Source organism: Myiozetetes cayanensis, unplaced genomic scaffold (assembly GCF_022539395.1).
Source record: "Myiozetetes cayanensis isolate MyiCay16 unplaced genomic scaffold, myiCay2020 scf36, whole genome shotgun sequence".
NCBI classification, from domain to species: Eukaryota; Metazoa; Chordata; class Aves; order Passeriformes; family Tyrannidae; genus Myiozetetes; species Myiozetetes cayanensis.
Genome location: NW_026087588.1, coordinates 138,552 through 154,501, shown reverse-complemented (window position 1 = coordinate 154,501; position 15,950 = coordinate 138,552). Strand labels below are relative to the sequence as shown.

Below are 15,950 nucleotides of genomic sequence, written 5' to 3'. Positions count from 1 at the left end.
TTCAGAAGATCTCAAGAAAATTTATTATTGTACTCTGAAAATGTGGAAGGAAATGTTTAAATGATGAACTTCATTTGTATTGGAATACTGATATCCTTGTCTGATGGAAAGACATGAATTAAAGAGTGTTCTGGGAGCCCTTTGTTGAAATGACCCTCTGAGAAAGAGGATTAGCTCAGGCTTGAGAAAGCTCAGTACAGGAGCTTTTGGTCTGGAAGGCTTTTCTCATAATCCCTTACCATGTATTTTCCACCTTGCTGGTCTTCTTTTTCCTAAAGTGTGAAGCAGCAGCAGCAGCAGCAGCAGCAGTGACCAAGGAAACAGAAGCACAGATAAGGTCCAGTGGTGTTTCTCTCAGTGGAAGGAGACAGGGACTTGTTTCTTTTTCAAGCCCCAGCAACTATTTTATCAGGGCACTTTAGAAGATCTGAAAGGTAGCAGCTATTAGCCTGTGATTTCACCTTTCCACTGGTTTAATTTCTTTTGGCTCCCAGTTGCTGACAGACAATGACAGTCCCAGGGAAGAGCCTCTGAGGCGAGAATGCTCTGTGAGTGTTTGTCATTGAACATCCCAACCTCAGAGCTCAGGGAGCGGCAAAAGCTCTGTCTTGGATGGTGTAATTGTTTTCTTGCACAAAGAAATCACATCTCATGCAACATTCAGCACAGTGATGAAAAGATTTCACCATTTCTTTATATGCAAGCAGATATTAATTAGAAATTCTCACTGAGCTGTAATCATAAATCACAAATCAGCTGGGGAATGACACATTAACTGCTTTTCAGCTGGGATTCTTTGCTTTTCCCTGTTTTGTGAAGGTAGAAGTAGATGTCCCCTACCCTGATTTGTGTGTTATTCAACAAGACTGGTTTTATGGGCTGAATTAACTCCCTACAGATTTGTAACCCTGAGGTGGAAAAAATATATGTGAGACTCTCAGGAAAAGCCTTAAGATTTGTGCTTCTCTCCTGAATGTGAACTGGAGCTCTCATCAGTCGTCTCAGGAAAGCAGAAGTGGCTCCAGTGTTACCAGGGAGACTGAAAGCCTCATTTGCACATGTGTCAGGCTGCTGCACTATGGAAATGAGTAACGATTTAATGATCTTTGTGGGATTCCTGTTGAATGGAAACAAAAGAGTAGAAATGGTTTCAGAATCACTTCATACAGTGACCCCTTGCAGGATGCAAGATAAGTGAAGACTAAGCACAGAAAAAGAAATGAAATCACTGAAAACAAGTTGTAGAGAAGAGGCAGTGAAGGAAGGTCCTCTCACACCTTGTGACAAGGAAGAAAGGATTGGTGGCTCTCAGCCACCCGCACATGGAGTTTGTTCCACGCTGCCCAGGAATAAATTCTTCCTACAGCTGACAGAGGGGAAGGTCAGGTCTTTGTGCTCCAAAATTCACAGTTCAAGTGGAATTCTCCAGGTTGCTCCACATGTTGTGAGGGTGCCCAGGGCTCTGAAAGCAGCAGGAGCCAGCAGAGCTGGTCTGTGCTCAGGGGAGGAGTTTCTGTGCAATCCACATACTTAAACTTGGCCAACAATTCAACTGCAGGAAGAAAACGCATCTTCCAGGTTCTCACCATAAGCCATTATTATTATTACTGCTACTAATTAATTCTCTAATTTTGAGGAGAAATACCTCAAAGGCATTGAGAAACACTTCCTGCAGGGCTGTCCTACGCTCAGGCTCAAAGCACAGGTTTGGTGCCAGTGTCCCTTGAGCACTGTCTGTCCCCAGGGGAGCAGCACTTTCAGTAAGATACTCAAGAGTGCAAAAACATTCAGTGCAAGGCAAGATGTGCCACCTGCAAATCAAATCTGCAAATGCAATGGCATTATCCAAGCAAGGACTCAGATTAATCCAAACAGTTACACTGACAAATACCACACCAATCATCCTGCACTTCATATTTCAGGCCATATATTTTCTCATTTCCCAACACTTGACATTACTGGTACTTGCTGAAAGGAGAAAATTAACAGAGGGGAATAAAACCACCTACTTGTGAAAAGAGGTCAACCTCTTCAGAGTGGAGAGCACGTTGTAAATGTCATCATCATCAGCCTCCTCTCCCTGAAAAGGAAAGGAAATCCATGGAGAGAGTCTGTCACTGCAGGGAGGAGCAGCTCCTCTGAGGGTTTATGCTGACACTAAAACTGACTCCAAGTGTTCCAATGACTGGCATCTAGATCCCATAACGTTTAAGTAACCGGTACACAGCACTAAACAATAAGCAAGATCATCTGACTATGTTAAGCATCATCACCGTGTTAACATCCAAACCAGTATCCTGTGGCAGTGGAAATCATTTCCAAGATAAATTCTGAGTTCTTTCTTATTTTACAAAAAGGGCTGGTCAGCTTTTAACATGCTACAATATCATTATCCTAATACTTTATGCACACTGAACAGCAAATCCCCTTAGTCAAACAAGTGGAAATAAGATACTTCCAAAACCAATTTTTCCCAGAAAATTTCTGAAACTGAAAACCCACTTAAAACAATTCTTCTCCATTTCATTTTGTTATTTTTTTTTCTGTCTAAAAGCCTAAAGTTAAGATATCTTGCTGCCTTCAGATGCAATTGCCAGTCAATGTTTCACTCATTATCAGCCCAGTGGGAAGCCATAAAGCAGTGAGATACTTCCTCGGGTACCAGTACGAAAATTTTTTCATTTAAAATGTCTTTAAATGATGAAATAGACTTATTAAAATTAATTATTCATACCAGTATCACTCAACAAAGACTAATACTAAGGTTATAATTTTAAATCCTCTTTCTTGCCTTCCCCTACTTCTGTCCTGGCTCTGTCTCTGCATCTTTATGTCCCACATCTGACCTATGCACTCACTTTTCCTTAGAGATCTAAAATTCTTACTTAATTCCTCACATGACTTTGAGGCACAGCTTTTCTCTGAAAGCCTCAGTCCTCACCCCTCTCTCATGAGGAAGTGAATATCCACAGAGATCCTAAGCCCTCATTTGCATTTCTCTGCTCCTCCTGGAGTACCGGGACACCCCAGGAGGAGTTTGGTGTCCCTGGGCCATGTCCCTCCGTGAGTCCAGTCCAGGAAAACTGCAGGGAAAGCGGTTTTCTCTCCAAGCTCATTTCTCCTGAGAAGCTGCTGGGAAGTCACTTCTGAATCCCAGGTTCTCACTGCCCTGCTCTGACTGCCCCTGGTGAGGTCAGAGGTATCTCTGGAGCACAGGCAGAAAGGGAGGGGACTCTGCAAGACCATTATTTACAGTGACCCGGTGTGGAGAACTGGGCTGGCTCTGAGCTGGATCTCCCAGTGCAGCTTCAGCCCTTTTTGCCACCCAAGTCAACAACGGATTCCCCAAGGTTTGTCTTGCAGTGTTTGGCTTGGCTGGCCAGAGGAACTCCATAAACCCAGGGCTATGAAAACACGGGCCAAAAGAGCTGAAAGGGTTCCCCTGACACACACACAGGTAGCGATGGAGCACAAATCCTGCAATGTCTTCCCACATTCTGCTTAGCAGTTTACAAGGAAGTACTGAAATAGCAGCCAGGTGAACAGCAAAGCCAGTGGATTTTGGGAAAGAATGCACAGTGGTGCCCCAGCCCCGCTGGGCTTTGAGGCCCTGCCTCCTGCAGGCACTGCCTGTTCACTCGGGCAGCAACAAAACATGGTGTTTGCTCTGCAGGTGACAAGGCACAGACACAGCGTCTGTGAGTGCCAAGTTACATAAAAACACAAAACAAAGGGGTATTTCCTTTAATATGCCATTCTAAAACACAGACTGCAGCTTCACCTTCCCTCAGTGTGCATCAAAAATTAAAGGCATCCACCACAGGGCAGTGCATGACTGCAAAGGAAGAACAAGATCTACGCAGCCCTCACGTTATGTTTAAAGAGCATGAGAATTAAAACAGATTAAGTAATGCTACACAAATTTAAATTGATGCAAAGGAGGAAAAACTGAGTAAGGTTTCTATTCTTATTTAATGTATTCTGTGCCTTTTGAAGCATAAATTCTTACAACTAAATCCCAGGTACTTCCAGGTTTTAGACCTGTATCTTTATTTCATTCTTACCAGGGCTCTTTTAACATGTCATTATAAATATTTTACTAAATCCTCTCTTCCCTTCAAAACATAATCCAACCTTGATTTTGCTGCCTGCTATTTGAGACTACTGGAATCACCACAAGTGTTAATGTAAATGCAATTTCCTTTGCATTTTTCATCAGCTTTCACCCACTTATTTTCTTATCTGGGCTGTTTAAATACTAGAGTAGATTTTCAGAGGCAGGATTGTCCTGTAGTCTTTTGTTTTACAGCATCAATGATTTCAGGCTTAATGGCCAGTGTAAGGGATTTTCTACATGGAGAAACAGCCCCAAATAATTACAAAATAGCTGCTGCTGCTCTACATCTTCAGATGGACAAATTCATGGCTTGGTCAGAACGTTTTTCTGCAGTTTATTATGGCATATTTTAGGGAATTAACCAAATGACTGTGAAGAGAACAAACCTCCTGCAGCAGATCCTCCACGGAATGGTTGAATCTGTCCACAAACTCGTCGATGAGCTGGCTATGGGCTATGTCCACCCTGTTCTGGATGGTGTACTCCTCACTGCAGAGGATGCTGTAGGTTTTGCTGCAGGCTTCCAGAACATCTGATTCCACGTGCTTTTCCACAACAAACTTAATCTGCTTCAGTAAGGCATCCAGATGCTGCAGATGAGAAAAGAAGCTCAGCTTTCCCCTCACCTGAGCAGTGGAACTCAGAGCAAAAGCCATTCCCAGACCATCCCAGTGGGGGTTGGATCGTCCCTGTGCCAGGAAGGCACAGCTCTGGGAGCCTGGAATGGGGATGCCAGATCTGAGAGCCCCCAGGGTGCTGTACCTTTTCCATTCTGCCTGTGCTGTAAATTTCCAGATCAAAGTACTGAGGGATTTGCAGGAGGTTTGCCACTTTCTCAGCATCAGCAGAGTACTGGAACACACAGACACAACACAGAAACAGGGAAGTGAAACCAAACTCCTGCACTCCAACTGAGAAAGCTTAAAGACAGCTGTAAATCCCAGGGAGAGTTACTTTGTGGAAAACTGTACCTTGGATAGCAACATGGGAAGTGCAATAATGAAATGCTCAGTCAATTTATTTCTGTCATCTATCTGAGTTTTTCTTTCTTTTGCTGTCAAGACCTGCAAGTGATCAAAAATAACTACAGTAAGTTCAATTTCTGCCTATGGCATTCCTTAATTTTTCTAAACGTTGCATTAAAGACAAAAATCCATGCAAGTGTAATTTGAATAAATCAAAAGAAGAGGGAACAAATAACTCAAACGCATTTGGGCTGAAGAGTGACTGAATGGGAGGACCACCCATCCTAAAAGCCGTGACTGAAAAGGATAATATCATATCCCCCAGCATGATATTGTTTTGACACACTGGCACCTCTTGAGGATTGGCATTCAAATATATCCCAAGTCAGTGGAAGTTCTGCTATTGCTTCCAAGCTGTGGCTTTCACACACTACACCAAGTGCTAATGTAAGACCTCAGGGTGAACTGAAGCATAATTAAGAAAACCAAATCCAAAGCACACTGTGACAGTGATTTTTCATTAGCAGATTCATGGCCTCATCTCTAATCTGGAAGGTACATCCAAGGTCCCAGAACTCATCACCAATGTCCGGGACAGACGAACAGCACTAATGCTGTCACAGTAAAACCACCTGGGAACAGGGAGCAAGACAATCACCCAAACATGCCTCAGGAAAGCTTAGAGCTGGCTTCAGAAAGGAAAGAACACTTCTGAAAACAAATCATGAGAATAAAATGCTCGAATCAGCTAATGATTCACATACAAGGGTTACAAGCTGAAGTCAGAGGTGAAACTATTCCACAAGAAGGTGAGTGCTTAATTAGAAATCTGCTTCCATTTCAAGTCAGAATAAGCTGGTGAGATGAGGAGACACGACAAACCTCCACTGACAAGCCAGAGATGCCTGCAGTTACCATCCCACCACTCATGGCTCACTGGAAAGCAGCAGTATCATACCTACCCCCTCTGAAAGGGAGCAGGAGCAGCTGGAAACAAAACACGTGCTTGGGTGACGGGTATTGTGTCAGCAGGAATCCAAACCAGCCATGGAGGTGAGGAGCAACGGGTTTGTAAGCAGGGTAAGAAACCTTTCCAGAGCACGTGGCCCAAGGTGGACACGGAGCAGCCTCAGCCTCAGCCCCTGCACCAGCCACCCCTGACAGCCCAGCCCTGCTCTGGCACCAAATACTGCTGTTCCCTGGGGCCAGGATTAACCTGGGCCCCCAGGGTGACCTTGGGGCTCTTTAGATCAGCCTTCAGAAGGTGACATTAATTTTATTGATGTGTTTTATGTAGCTCTGAAGAAATACAGACATCGAAAATCTAAGATTAAGCAATTTGCTGAACTTCAGTGAACTGAGCTGTAGATCTCTTGAGAAAGTGAACAGTGGCATTATGTGGTGCTCCAAACAGAAAATACAAACATGAAATTTTAAATTTAAAGGTCACTTTGCCTGCTAGAAGGGTTTGCAGCCTGAGACAAAAAAATGTGCTTACAATACAGGTCTGGTAACACAGGATTAAATTTGTGTAAATTTGACTAAGTGCTTCCACAGATTCCCTCTTCATGCTCAAATGTTTTAATAAATTAGAAATGTCTTAGAACATGCTTTTCAAATTAAGGTACATAAACCATGTTTAAACTGATGGTTTCTTGGAGCCTTTCCTGAGATGCTGTTTCTGGACATGAAGCTACTCTGCTTTTGGTATATAAAAATTAACAAGTTAAGTAACTGCATTTAGTTTAACAATAAGGAACTCTGTCTCCAGATTTTACCTTTATTAAATCTGTGACTTTGGTTATGATGATTCAGAACAGAAGCTAACAGAAATACCATGTGTTCACACAGGTTTATTCCATTTTAGTTTATCCTAAATAAGATGAGGACTACAAAAAATAAAAATCAGGGAAGTTGGGTGTCCTTGGGGCCATGTTATGTCTGGAGAATACAGCTCAGAGCCTGGTATCACCCTGACCTTGTGACTTACACTGAAAGGCGTAAAAGTGCCTGTCCAGCCGTAGGAATCCTGATCCTCAAACAGTCACTAGAAGATATATGGAAGGGGCAGGCAGGGATGGAAACCCAAGCCCACAGGTACATTCAGGTTGATTCCAGTCCCACCCTCCAGCTCAAAGCAGAGCCCACTCAGGGGGCAGACTGGGATGCTCAGGGTCTGTCCAGTCAGACCTTGAAAACTGCCAAAGATGGAAGGGACACCAACTCCCAGCACCTCTTCCAGTGCTTAAATACTCTCACGGTGAAGATACTGTTGGCTTTTCTGCAAATTTGATGTCCACATTAGCAGCACATTCCATTTCATGGAAGACAGGGAGAGGTAATCTTGTTTGCTGCCAAGCTCTGCCCTTTCCACTCTAATGCAGATTTAACACTAAGGGCTGTGCATGTGGGTACATTACAAGTATAAGCCAGGGGTCTGATAAATAGAACATCTCAAAAAAAATCATTAAAATTGACTGTCAGGCTGGAAATTTATACTGCTCGACTTGGCAATGCAAACCCCAAAACAGAACAAAGAAACAAAGGAAAACCCAAACACATCCAGGAATCCCATTTCTTGTTTTCCTTCAGAAGGGTTGCCACGAGGCAGTTTCAGCAGCATCATCGAAGTCTAATCCAGATGCGTCAGAACGTGGCATCGCAGACCAGCAGCCCCAGAGAGGCCCGAGGTGCCCCTGGCCCCACCCACCCTCTTGCCCGTGTCCCTGGCCCCACTCACCCTCTTGCCCGTGCCCCTGCCCACGGGGGGATGTGCCTCGGCGGCCTGGCGGATGGTGCACACCATCAGCTCGATCAGGGCGCTCTCCTGCCGGTCCGACATTGCTGCAGGGGAAAAGGGACAGCTCAGGGACGGCACAGGGTGCAGGAGGACAGCACAGGGGACACCGGGGACTATCTATCTCCTTCTGCCACATTTATCAGGGCTTCCCTGCTTCCTCTCTGAGTTCCCATTCACAGCATCTTAAAATGCTTGTGGTAGAACTGAGAGAAGTCCAGTGAAATGTAGTCTGGGAGGAAGGATGAATGAAGGGGAATATGATAAAGATCCACAAAATACAGCGTGTCCTGGAGGACAGTCAGCGACACACCAGTCACTGCCACTGTCTTACACATTTTCTGTCCTTTGGCAAGTACTTGTGGAGGATCAGACCCTCCTGGGCTAAGCAGACACAAAGAACCAAAGTGCCTGATTTCCTTGGGAAATTGCCCTGTTAAATGGCCCCACTGTAGCAGGTGGATACCGAATGGCCACACTTTGAAGCATTGAGGTGATGAGCACATCACTTCACTTCCTGCTGAGGAAGCAGGAAGAGTACCCAGATTTTTCAGCCACCAAACCCTGTGAAGGCCCCTGAAGCAGGAGAATCATGGAGGATCATAAAGGATCTTGGATGACACTCATTGCCCTTGGGGACTCTTTGCCCCCAACCTCCTTGGCCACCTTGCACACACAAATTATTAGCAACAGGAATTTGAAACTAATGGTGAAAGAATCCCCTTAGTTTTTTTAACTCTGGAGAACTCACTGGGTTTTCACACTGTTTGGAAAAGCCCCAGATTTAACCAGCACCACCTGAAGTGCTTGTTTATTCAAAATTGTATTAGCTTTTCAATTTATTGAAATGTTCATGTATGCACTAATTATTTAAACATTCTGACAGAATGAAGTCCTAGCCTTTAATTTTAGGGAACCACAGTACAGCAGATTTCACAAGAAGAAAAACAGAGTACAAATAAAGTACAAATCGCTGCTTTTAAAGCAACGTACATTAAAAATGGATTAAACTCAAATCTTCTTCAAATATGCTTTCTAAACAAACCACAGCGTACAAAGATATTTCACTGTGGGTGACAGTTGTATTTAAGGAATAATTAACAATGCTGTGCAATAGCAATAAGGCAGAAAGGTTAAGGTAATACCTTCTTCTCCTTGGACTGGCTCCTCCAGGAGCAGTTCTGTCATACATTCCCAGTCTTTCAGCAGTTCTTGGGAGCTCTCCCACAAGCTGTCCACCAAATAGGCTGCATGTTCATGCAACTAGAAAACCCAAGACAACCATCAGTACAGCAGCTGGTACAAGCAGTTCTACAACCTCCCCAGTCATTTGGGCATGAAGAGTGTCTGGGTATGTATCTTATGGTAGTTGGAATGAAAATTCAATTGGAATCTAACTTGGGAAGATTTTGGGAAGGTTTTCTTCCAGCTGAACGATACAAGTGCAATGGGGTTATGTTTTAACAGAAAATGGAATAAATCTAAACTGAGCGTCTTTTCCATTAGGCTGCTTGAGAAAACTGCTTTCTCAGAGTGTTGGCCCAGAAGGTGACCTTTGCTCACCTTCTCACTGCATTAGAAAGAGGTGAGGTGGTGAGACAGGAGACTGAGCTCTGATGTATTTGGTTTGTATTCCTTTCTTTCAGTCTATTTGTTACCAAACCAAATGTGTAATTTTCAAACCTTTCCCCCTCTATCTTCAGAACATCCTGTACCTGACAGTTTATCTTCCCAAGTTTTCCTCCACTCCCTTGCCATTTCCCCCAAATTACTATCAGTAGGTCTCCCATAAAACTTCCCTGTTGTGTCTACAGACACAAACTATGGGTGTGTTTATCCAACACTTCACGTCACCACATCTGTTTGCATTTCCACCCTCCAATGTTCTCAGGATGCTCAAAGCCCTGGAGGGCTCCTCTCATCTCCAGCTGACTCTGCTCGAAGGCCCCTGAGGTCCTTCCCACTCTGAGTTAATTTAGGATTCTAATCTTAATTTGAGATATTCCGCAATTTTTGCTCCTTCCTGGTCTAAACTGTTTTACTCCACAAGGAGTAACTCCAGGGGTGTTCTCCTTGCATGGTTATGCTAAAAAAAAAAAAAGTACCCTTTCCATTTGTGTGCAACCAAGAGCCCTGGCAGCCCTTCCCCACAGCAGTGCAGTGAGGACAGCGGGGACATGCACGAGCTAAATAAACCACAATAAACCACTAAGATTTGCAGCTGAATTTGCTTCATGGACAAGGACACTTGGGGCAGGGAAAAGGGCTTACAGTATTTCTGAAAATACGAAAAGAAAGACAATTTAATACTGTATGATGACAAATCACTTCTTAAGTTCCAGGTTTTATTAACCATGTAAAGGTTAAAATGAATTTTTTACCTCACTTTCAAGAAAGAAAAGAACCAACATTCTAATAAGGTTTCCATTTGGACTATTTCTCCCCCTCCTCTTTGCTAGAGCCTCTTCAGCTTGGGGATCATGTCTGCTGAACAGCCTGAAAATAAGCAAAAGGAGCTCTCATGGTTATCACAACAAATGTCATTTCTGCAATAACAATGAGCATTCTCTCTTGACACACTAGAACTGTTCATAAGACACACGGGAAGTATCTCCACTACCTCTTTCAGGGGAAAGAGAGCACGACCTCTGCCTGTCTGGAGAGACAGATTCATCTTCAGGGTCTTCCCCTTCACAGGGCTGGAAGAATTTCCACAGCAAAAAGCTCTCCACAACATACTTATATTGAAGGGTTTTGCAGAGTTTTCAATGTTTGCATCATCAGTCTGGTTTTGCATTTGTATCTTCTCAAGCCCCACAGTGGTGGTGGCCCTTCCTCCAGCAGTGCCTTGGAGCTGGGCCTGTGTCCTCGCCGTGCTCACCATGACTGGGACAGGGTGGGATCAAACCTGCCATCCCAGGGAACAGCCAAGGCCAGGGTTGGCTGGGGCTTGGGGCTTTTACAGGTAAATGATGCACTGAGCTCCTGATGTCAAACCCAAACCCCTCTCAGTGCTCCAACTCTACAGCTGAAGGAGCTCTCAGCTGTGCCCACTGAGAGTTACTGCAGTGATGGGGTCACCTGGAGAAGTCTGAAAACCGTTCCTGGCTTTTCCAAGGAAACCACAGTCACAAAGCAAACTGGAACATGAAACAGAGTATTCTGATTTCACTGCTATAATTCACTGAAGAGAGGGCAAGTTACACTCAAATGTTGTATTTTAGGCAAAGACATCCCCTTGTCACCCTGCTTACCTCACCAGATCAGAGATGGGCCCCCTGCAGGTGCTGCAATACCTCAGGATGTGCCCCTCAGGAGTCAGAGAGCTCTGTGTTATTGGCTCTCTTTGCTAACTACAGACAGCAGGTCTAACAAGAGCTTACATGGAGAAAATGAGAGTGAAATGCGTAAAATCAGGTGAAATACATCACACCTCAAATGACTCCAAGAGATTCTAACTTATTTAACTTTGCAGAAAGCAAAGCAAATGAGTTGTTAAGAACGGGGCAATCTTATCTCTGCCTTTTACCTTGAGAGACATCCACAGAACACAGCACAGTATCCTGCAAAGAAAAGTCAGGATAAAGCCTTGTCTTTAGCCTGAGTGCATTAAGGTGCAGACCTGCCCTCATTTACCTTCGAGGCATTTTTCAAAATTATTTTCTCACACGCTGATTAACGAAGTAATTTCACTGAATGTTTCTAAAAAGAACCCCACCCTTTCCTATAACTTGTGAAATGTCATGTAGGAAACTAAATGTAACTGAATTTTGTAAATGATTCCTTGAAACAGACAATACCTCATCACAAAGCTGGAATTCCACCACTAAAATCTTGCAATTACAATGTGGACTTCTAAATCCACAGAAAATTAGAACACTGGCAAAGGAAAATGGGTGGTTTTATGTATTTTTTTTTTTCTGTTTGTATCTTGGCATGAAAGATCAGATAACTTGGGTTCTCTATACACATATTAAAGAACTCTAAATGTCATAACCATGAGGGGAAAGAATAAAATTCCTGCTAAAATATTTTTTACTGCAAAACCTAAAATGAAGAGGTTACCCCTCTGCTATGGCAGTGTCCTGGTCACAGTTCCTGATGTGCTGTGACTCACAGCCAGGGAAAAGGGAGCTCCCCTCCCTTGGCAGAGTGGGCACATGGGAACAGAACCACGGGGAAAGGGTGCAGGGGAAGTCAGTGAGTTCAGAAACAAACTTTGTAATTATTGCTACATCAAACTCTCTCAAGTTCACTATGTTGAAATAAAGTGATTTAAAGCTTGGTAGAAATGACGACTGTCTATCAGGCAGACATGTAGGCCCCACATAAATACATCATACAACAGTAATTCTAGAGCAAGAAAAACGTAAATTCAGTTTCTTCAAGTCTTTAGGTCTTGACTTTAGACAAGAGAATAAATCTCTGGTTTCAATTAAATACCTGATTTGCTAAGTTGGGATATTTCACTCTATTGCTGCTTTGCCTTTTGATCTTACCTGTCTAGGAAGCATTCACAGACCTGGTGTTATTGCAGGGCAAGTGGAACTTACTTTTTGTGCAGGAACTCTCCAGCTGCCACTGCCACGGGCCGGTGTGCTGAGTACACGAGGTGATAGACGTTCTCACAGTCCTCGTTGGACAGAGCCTCCTCACTCCCACTGCAAGAGCCAGAGAGCGACACCTGAACCTCTGCAGATGTTTCACTCCCGTACCCTCCCCTCCCACAGCTCACCCTGGACAGACTGACTTCCTTCCCACAAAATCCTAAATGGGTGAACGCAGACCTCAAGGATCTCTGGTTCAAGTTCCAAACACAGGGGTATTTAAAGGGTCTGTAAGTCTGAAAGTTGGTCTGATTTCCATCTCCCAGTTGTAGCAACATAGAGATAAAATAATACTATGGAAAAATCAGAATCACTGCTTCCAAATCCCACCCTGCTCATTCCTTAGACCATCACAGTAACCATAAATATTGAAGATGCCAAACACTCATCCAACATTAGTAAACTAAAAACCTGGAATCACTGAAATATTTACGTTAGGAAAGACCTCTAAGCTCATCAGTCCAACCATTAACCCAGCACCACCATGTTCACCACCAACCCATGTCCCCAGGTGCCACATCCACGGGCCTTTCCAACACTTCCAGGGATGGTGATTCCACCCCTTCCCCGGGCAATCTGTTCTAGAGCGTCCCACGGGGAAAATGCAATTCCTTGCTTAAACTTGTTCACTTCTGTAGCTATGTCTGCTTGCTATCAAAACTCTGAATGGTTAAGGTATTGAAATCTGGGCCTGGGACAACCTGCTTCAGCCTCCTAGTCTGCTCCATGCCCAGGAGCCAACCTTTCCATGGCACACTCTGCACACTCCTGCTGCGGGACAGGAGGTGGCCTGGGAGGTAGGAAGGAATATTCCCTATTCCAGCTGCTGAAAGGGCCAGACCAGGTGGATGAAGTGTCTCAGCAATGGGAGAAGGCACAGAAATGCTCTGGATATGGGCACCAGGCTACATCACAACGTGGGGACAGAGACCTGGCACTGAGCATCCCCAAAAACCAACACACAGCCACTTCAGGGCTGAACAGGGGGGCAGCTGGAGCTCCAATAATGTTGATACAATAAACTGCCTTCCCTTGTACACTGCTTATTGTCTGAGTGCAGGCAGACTTCCCTTTCAACACCCAGGAGCTGCATGTGATCATGCCCCGCTGTGCTTCATGAAAGAGGATGAACAGTTTATTTTCTGTAATTATTTATTGACAAGAACAGGCTGCCTTTTACCTTTGTCTTGGGTAAAAGACTCAGTTGGGGCTTCTGCAGCTTCTGAGCTCCAGGCAGATTTTGTGTGAGTTTTCTGAAACTCAGAAAAACTCCCATTTTACAGTAGCATTCTTGAGAAATGCTGTGAACAATTATATTCTATCAATGACATAAAAACATCAAGCACTGTCACCATCAGGAGTGTTGCTTCCGTTCTTGTTCTCTCAGAATTCATCAGAAACATTTCCTTAGCAGGACTCCACATCCTTTGGCCTCACACTACACATGAGTTTAATTGGTCACTGTCCACCAGGATTGTTCCAGACACCTTTTTGGAGTTATCTGCCCGTCAGAACATTGCCCTGTGCTCACCAGTGTGACCCAGACCCTTTTGGTGCTAAATGCATTTAGCTATGCTTTTGTCATGCAACCAGTGGACAATAAAAGGTGCACTGGGTCATTTTTGTCCTTGAATCTTATAACTGTGTTCCCAAATGCTGCTAATAATGTAGGAAATAGGAGTGCTCTACATCTCATTTTTGATCATATTTGTTGTATTTCCTTAAATGCAAGACTTCATTTTTTCCCAATATTACAAGTCAAACCTCTGTAAAGCAGAGTGACTCATAAATAAGAAAAAGAAGCCCAGAGCTCTTCATTGAGAGGAAAAGCTACTGTAATCTTTCATCCAAATTCTGCATGTCCAAAAATGTTCTTCAAAGTAGAGCTACTGGGGACAAAATATGAAGCAAAACTTCTGTGCATCTGTTTATCAAACAGATCTCCTTCAGTGGATAATCCCAAAAGCTGGGCAGGGCTCCTCCAGCAGCACATCACGAGCCTGGGGGGACAGGCTGGGTCAGTCACAGGGGGAAGGGGCTTTAGGGCTGGATCTGTGCTCAGGGAAGCCACTTCAGCCCTGCAAGGGCCTGGAAGTCACTTTCTGGGTCCTCTCTTTCCAGCTGCGCCAGAGAACCCACAAATCTCCCCACGCTGCATCTTCACTGAGTTACTTTAGCAAACAGGACCCACAGACACTTGCTTTGGGGAGGACAGTCATTCTGCCCTTGGTAAAAGCCATAAAAGCCCTTGGCAGGTACCAACAGCTGAACACAGCAAAACATTTTCATCCTTTGCCTACTGTGTTTCCACAAGACAGAATCTCTTATTTCCTGTCGCCTATTACCACGTGTGCAGTTCAACTTCATACCAAGTGTAAGGGAAGAAATGCCCTTCAACACACAAGCAAAGCAATCAGTCAGTGAAATGTTGCTGGCCCAGGTGATTCCCAGGGGAACAGGGGATTTGGAGCAGTACTCACTGCAGGATGAGCGTCACTAATCGGATGGCTTCCACGGCCACGTCGTACTCCTTGTCCAGGGTCATGGACACAATGCGGTCCTGGAAGGGAATGTCACGTCAGGGACACAACACAAACAACCAGCTACCAGAGGAGAACTCCAGAGTTTACAAATAGTCACTCTGGGGGGAAAGGTGTTTCGGCTGGACGCTGCCAGAGGAGCCCACCCCATGTACACTGAGTCCAGCTCTGTGCCCACAGAGCAGGCAGGGACAGCTGCTTAGGCTGTCCTGAGCCAGCTGTGCTCCCCAGCAGCTGAGGAGGGCACCCTGCAGTGGAAGCACTCTGGGCTGGGTTAGCTGGACAGCTCTGCCCTGAAAACCCCTTGGGTTGGACAACAGCACAAAAATTGCCCCACTCCATTCCCCTGGAACCAAAGCATTTCAGAGCAAGGAATGCTGCATATCTGGAAATCCTGTGAAGAAAATCACAACTGAACACTCACATTGCAAACTGCCTATAAAGTGGTGACCTTTACACCAGGCTACATCCTAAGGTTTGAAGCTGAGCTCAAGAACTACACTACAAATCTTCCCTAGGGAAGTAGAAAATTCCATGGTTTGATTTTGTATTTTCCTGCACTCTTCCCAGTGGAGACAAGCACACCACTTTGCAGTCCCATCTAATGATTTTAGAACTTCAAGGGCCCTGGTGTTATGAGAAGTCTCCTAAGGGTTTCTTTCTGCCTAGTTTCAGTTTGCTTACTGGCACAAAAATAGCTGTGATTAGTGCATGTTGTCCTTCCTATCTGGGGAAAATTTCTATCCAGCTATAAACATTCAGGATGTCCTGATGCTCTTTGCTTGACCGATCAAGTTAATGAAAAGAAAATGGGCCAAATAAAACTTGACTTCTCTGGTTTAACTTGCTTCAGGAAGGCCTAGGTACTACATGACATTTTGGAATGGGAAAAAATAGAAGTCAGGGACTGGTAAAGAAACAAGG

At 44.5% G+C, this 15,950-nt stretch overlaps 1 protein-coding gene across 4 annotated transcripts in view; it reads right to left on the bottom strand.

Annotated features, from left to right (window-relative positions):
* Window positions 1-15,950, bottom strand: part of STAG1 (stromal antigen 1) — a 155,231-nt gene that overhangs the window by 29,045 nt on the left and 110,236 nt on the right. For all 4 annotated transcript variants that reach the window (XM_050328118.1, XM_050328117.1, XM_050328120.1 and 1 more), the window contains 9 exons: window positions 14,967-15,046; window positions 12,433-12,540; window positions 10,261-10,375; window positions 9,025-9,142; window positions 7,823-7,926; window positions 5,089-5,181; window positions 4,880-4,969; window positions 4,504-4,707; window positions 2,010-2,080 (listed from right to left, as the gene is read on the bottom strand). In XM_050328118.1, the coding sequence (XP_050184075.1) occupies window positions 2,010-2,080; window positions 4,504-4,707; window positions 4,880-4,969; window positions 5,089-5,181; window positions 7,823-7,926; window positions 9,025-9,142; window positions 10,261-10,375; window positions 12,433-12,540; window positions 14,967-15,046 (983 nt within the window). The remainder of the gene's footprint in view (window positions 1-2,009; window positions 2,081-4,503; window positions 4,708-4,879; window positions 4,970-5,088; window positions 5,182-7,822; window positions 7,927-9,024; window positions 9,143-10,260; window positions 10,376-12,432; window positions 12,541-14,966; window positions 15,047-15,950) is intronic.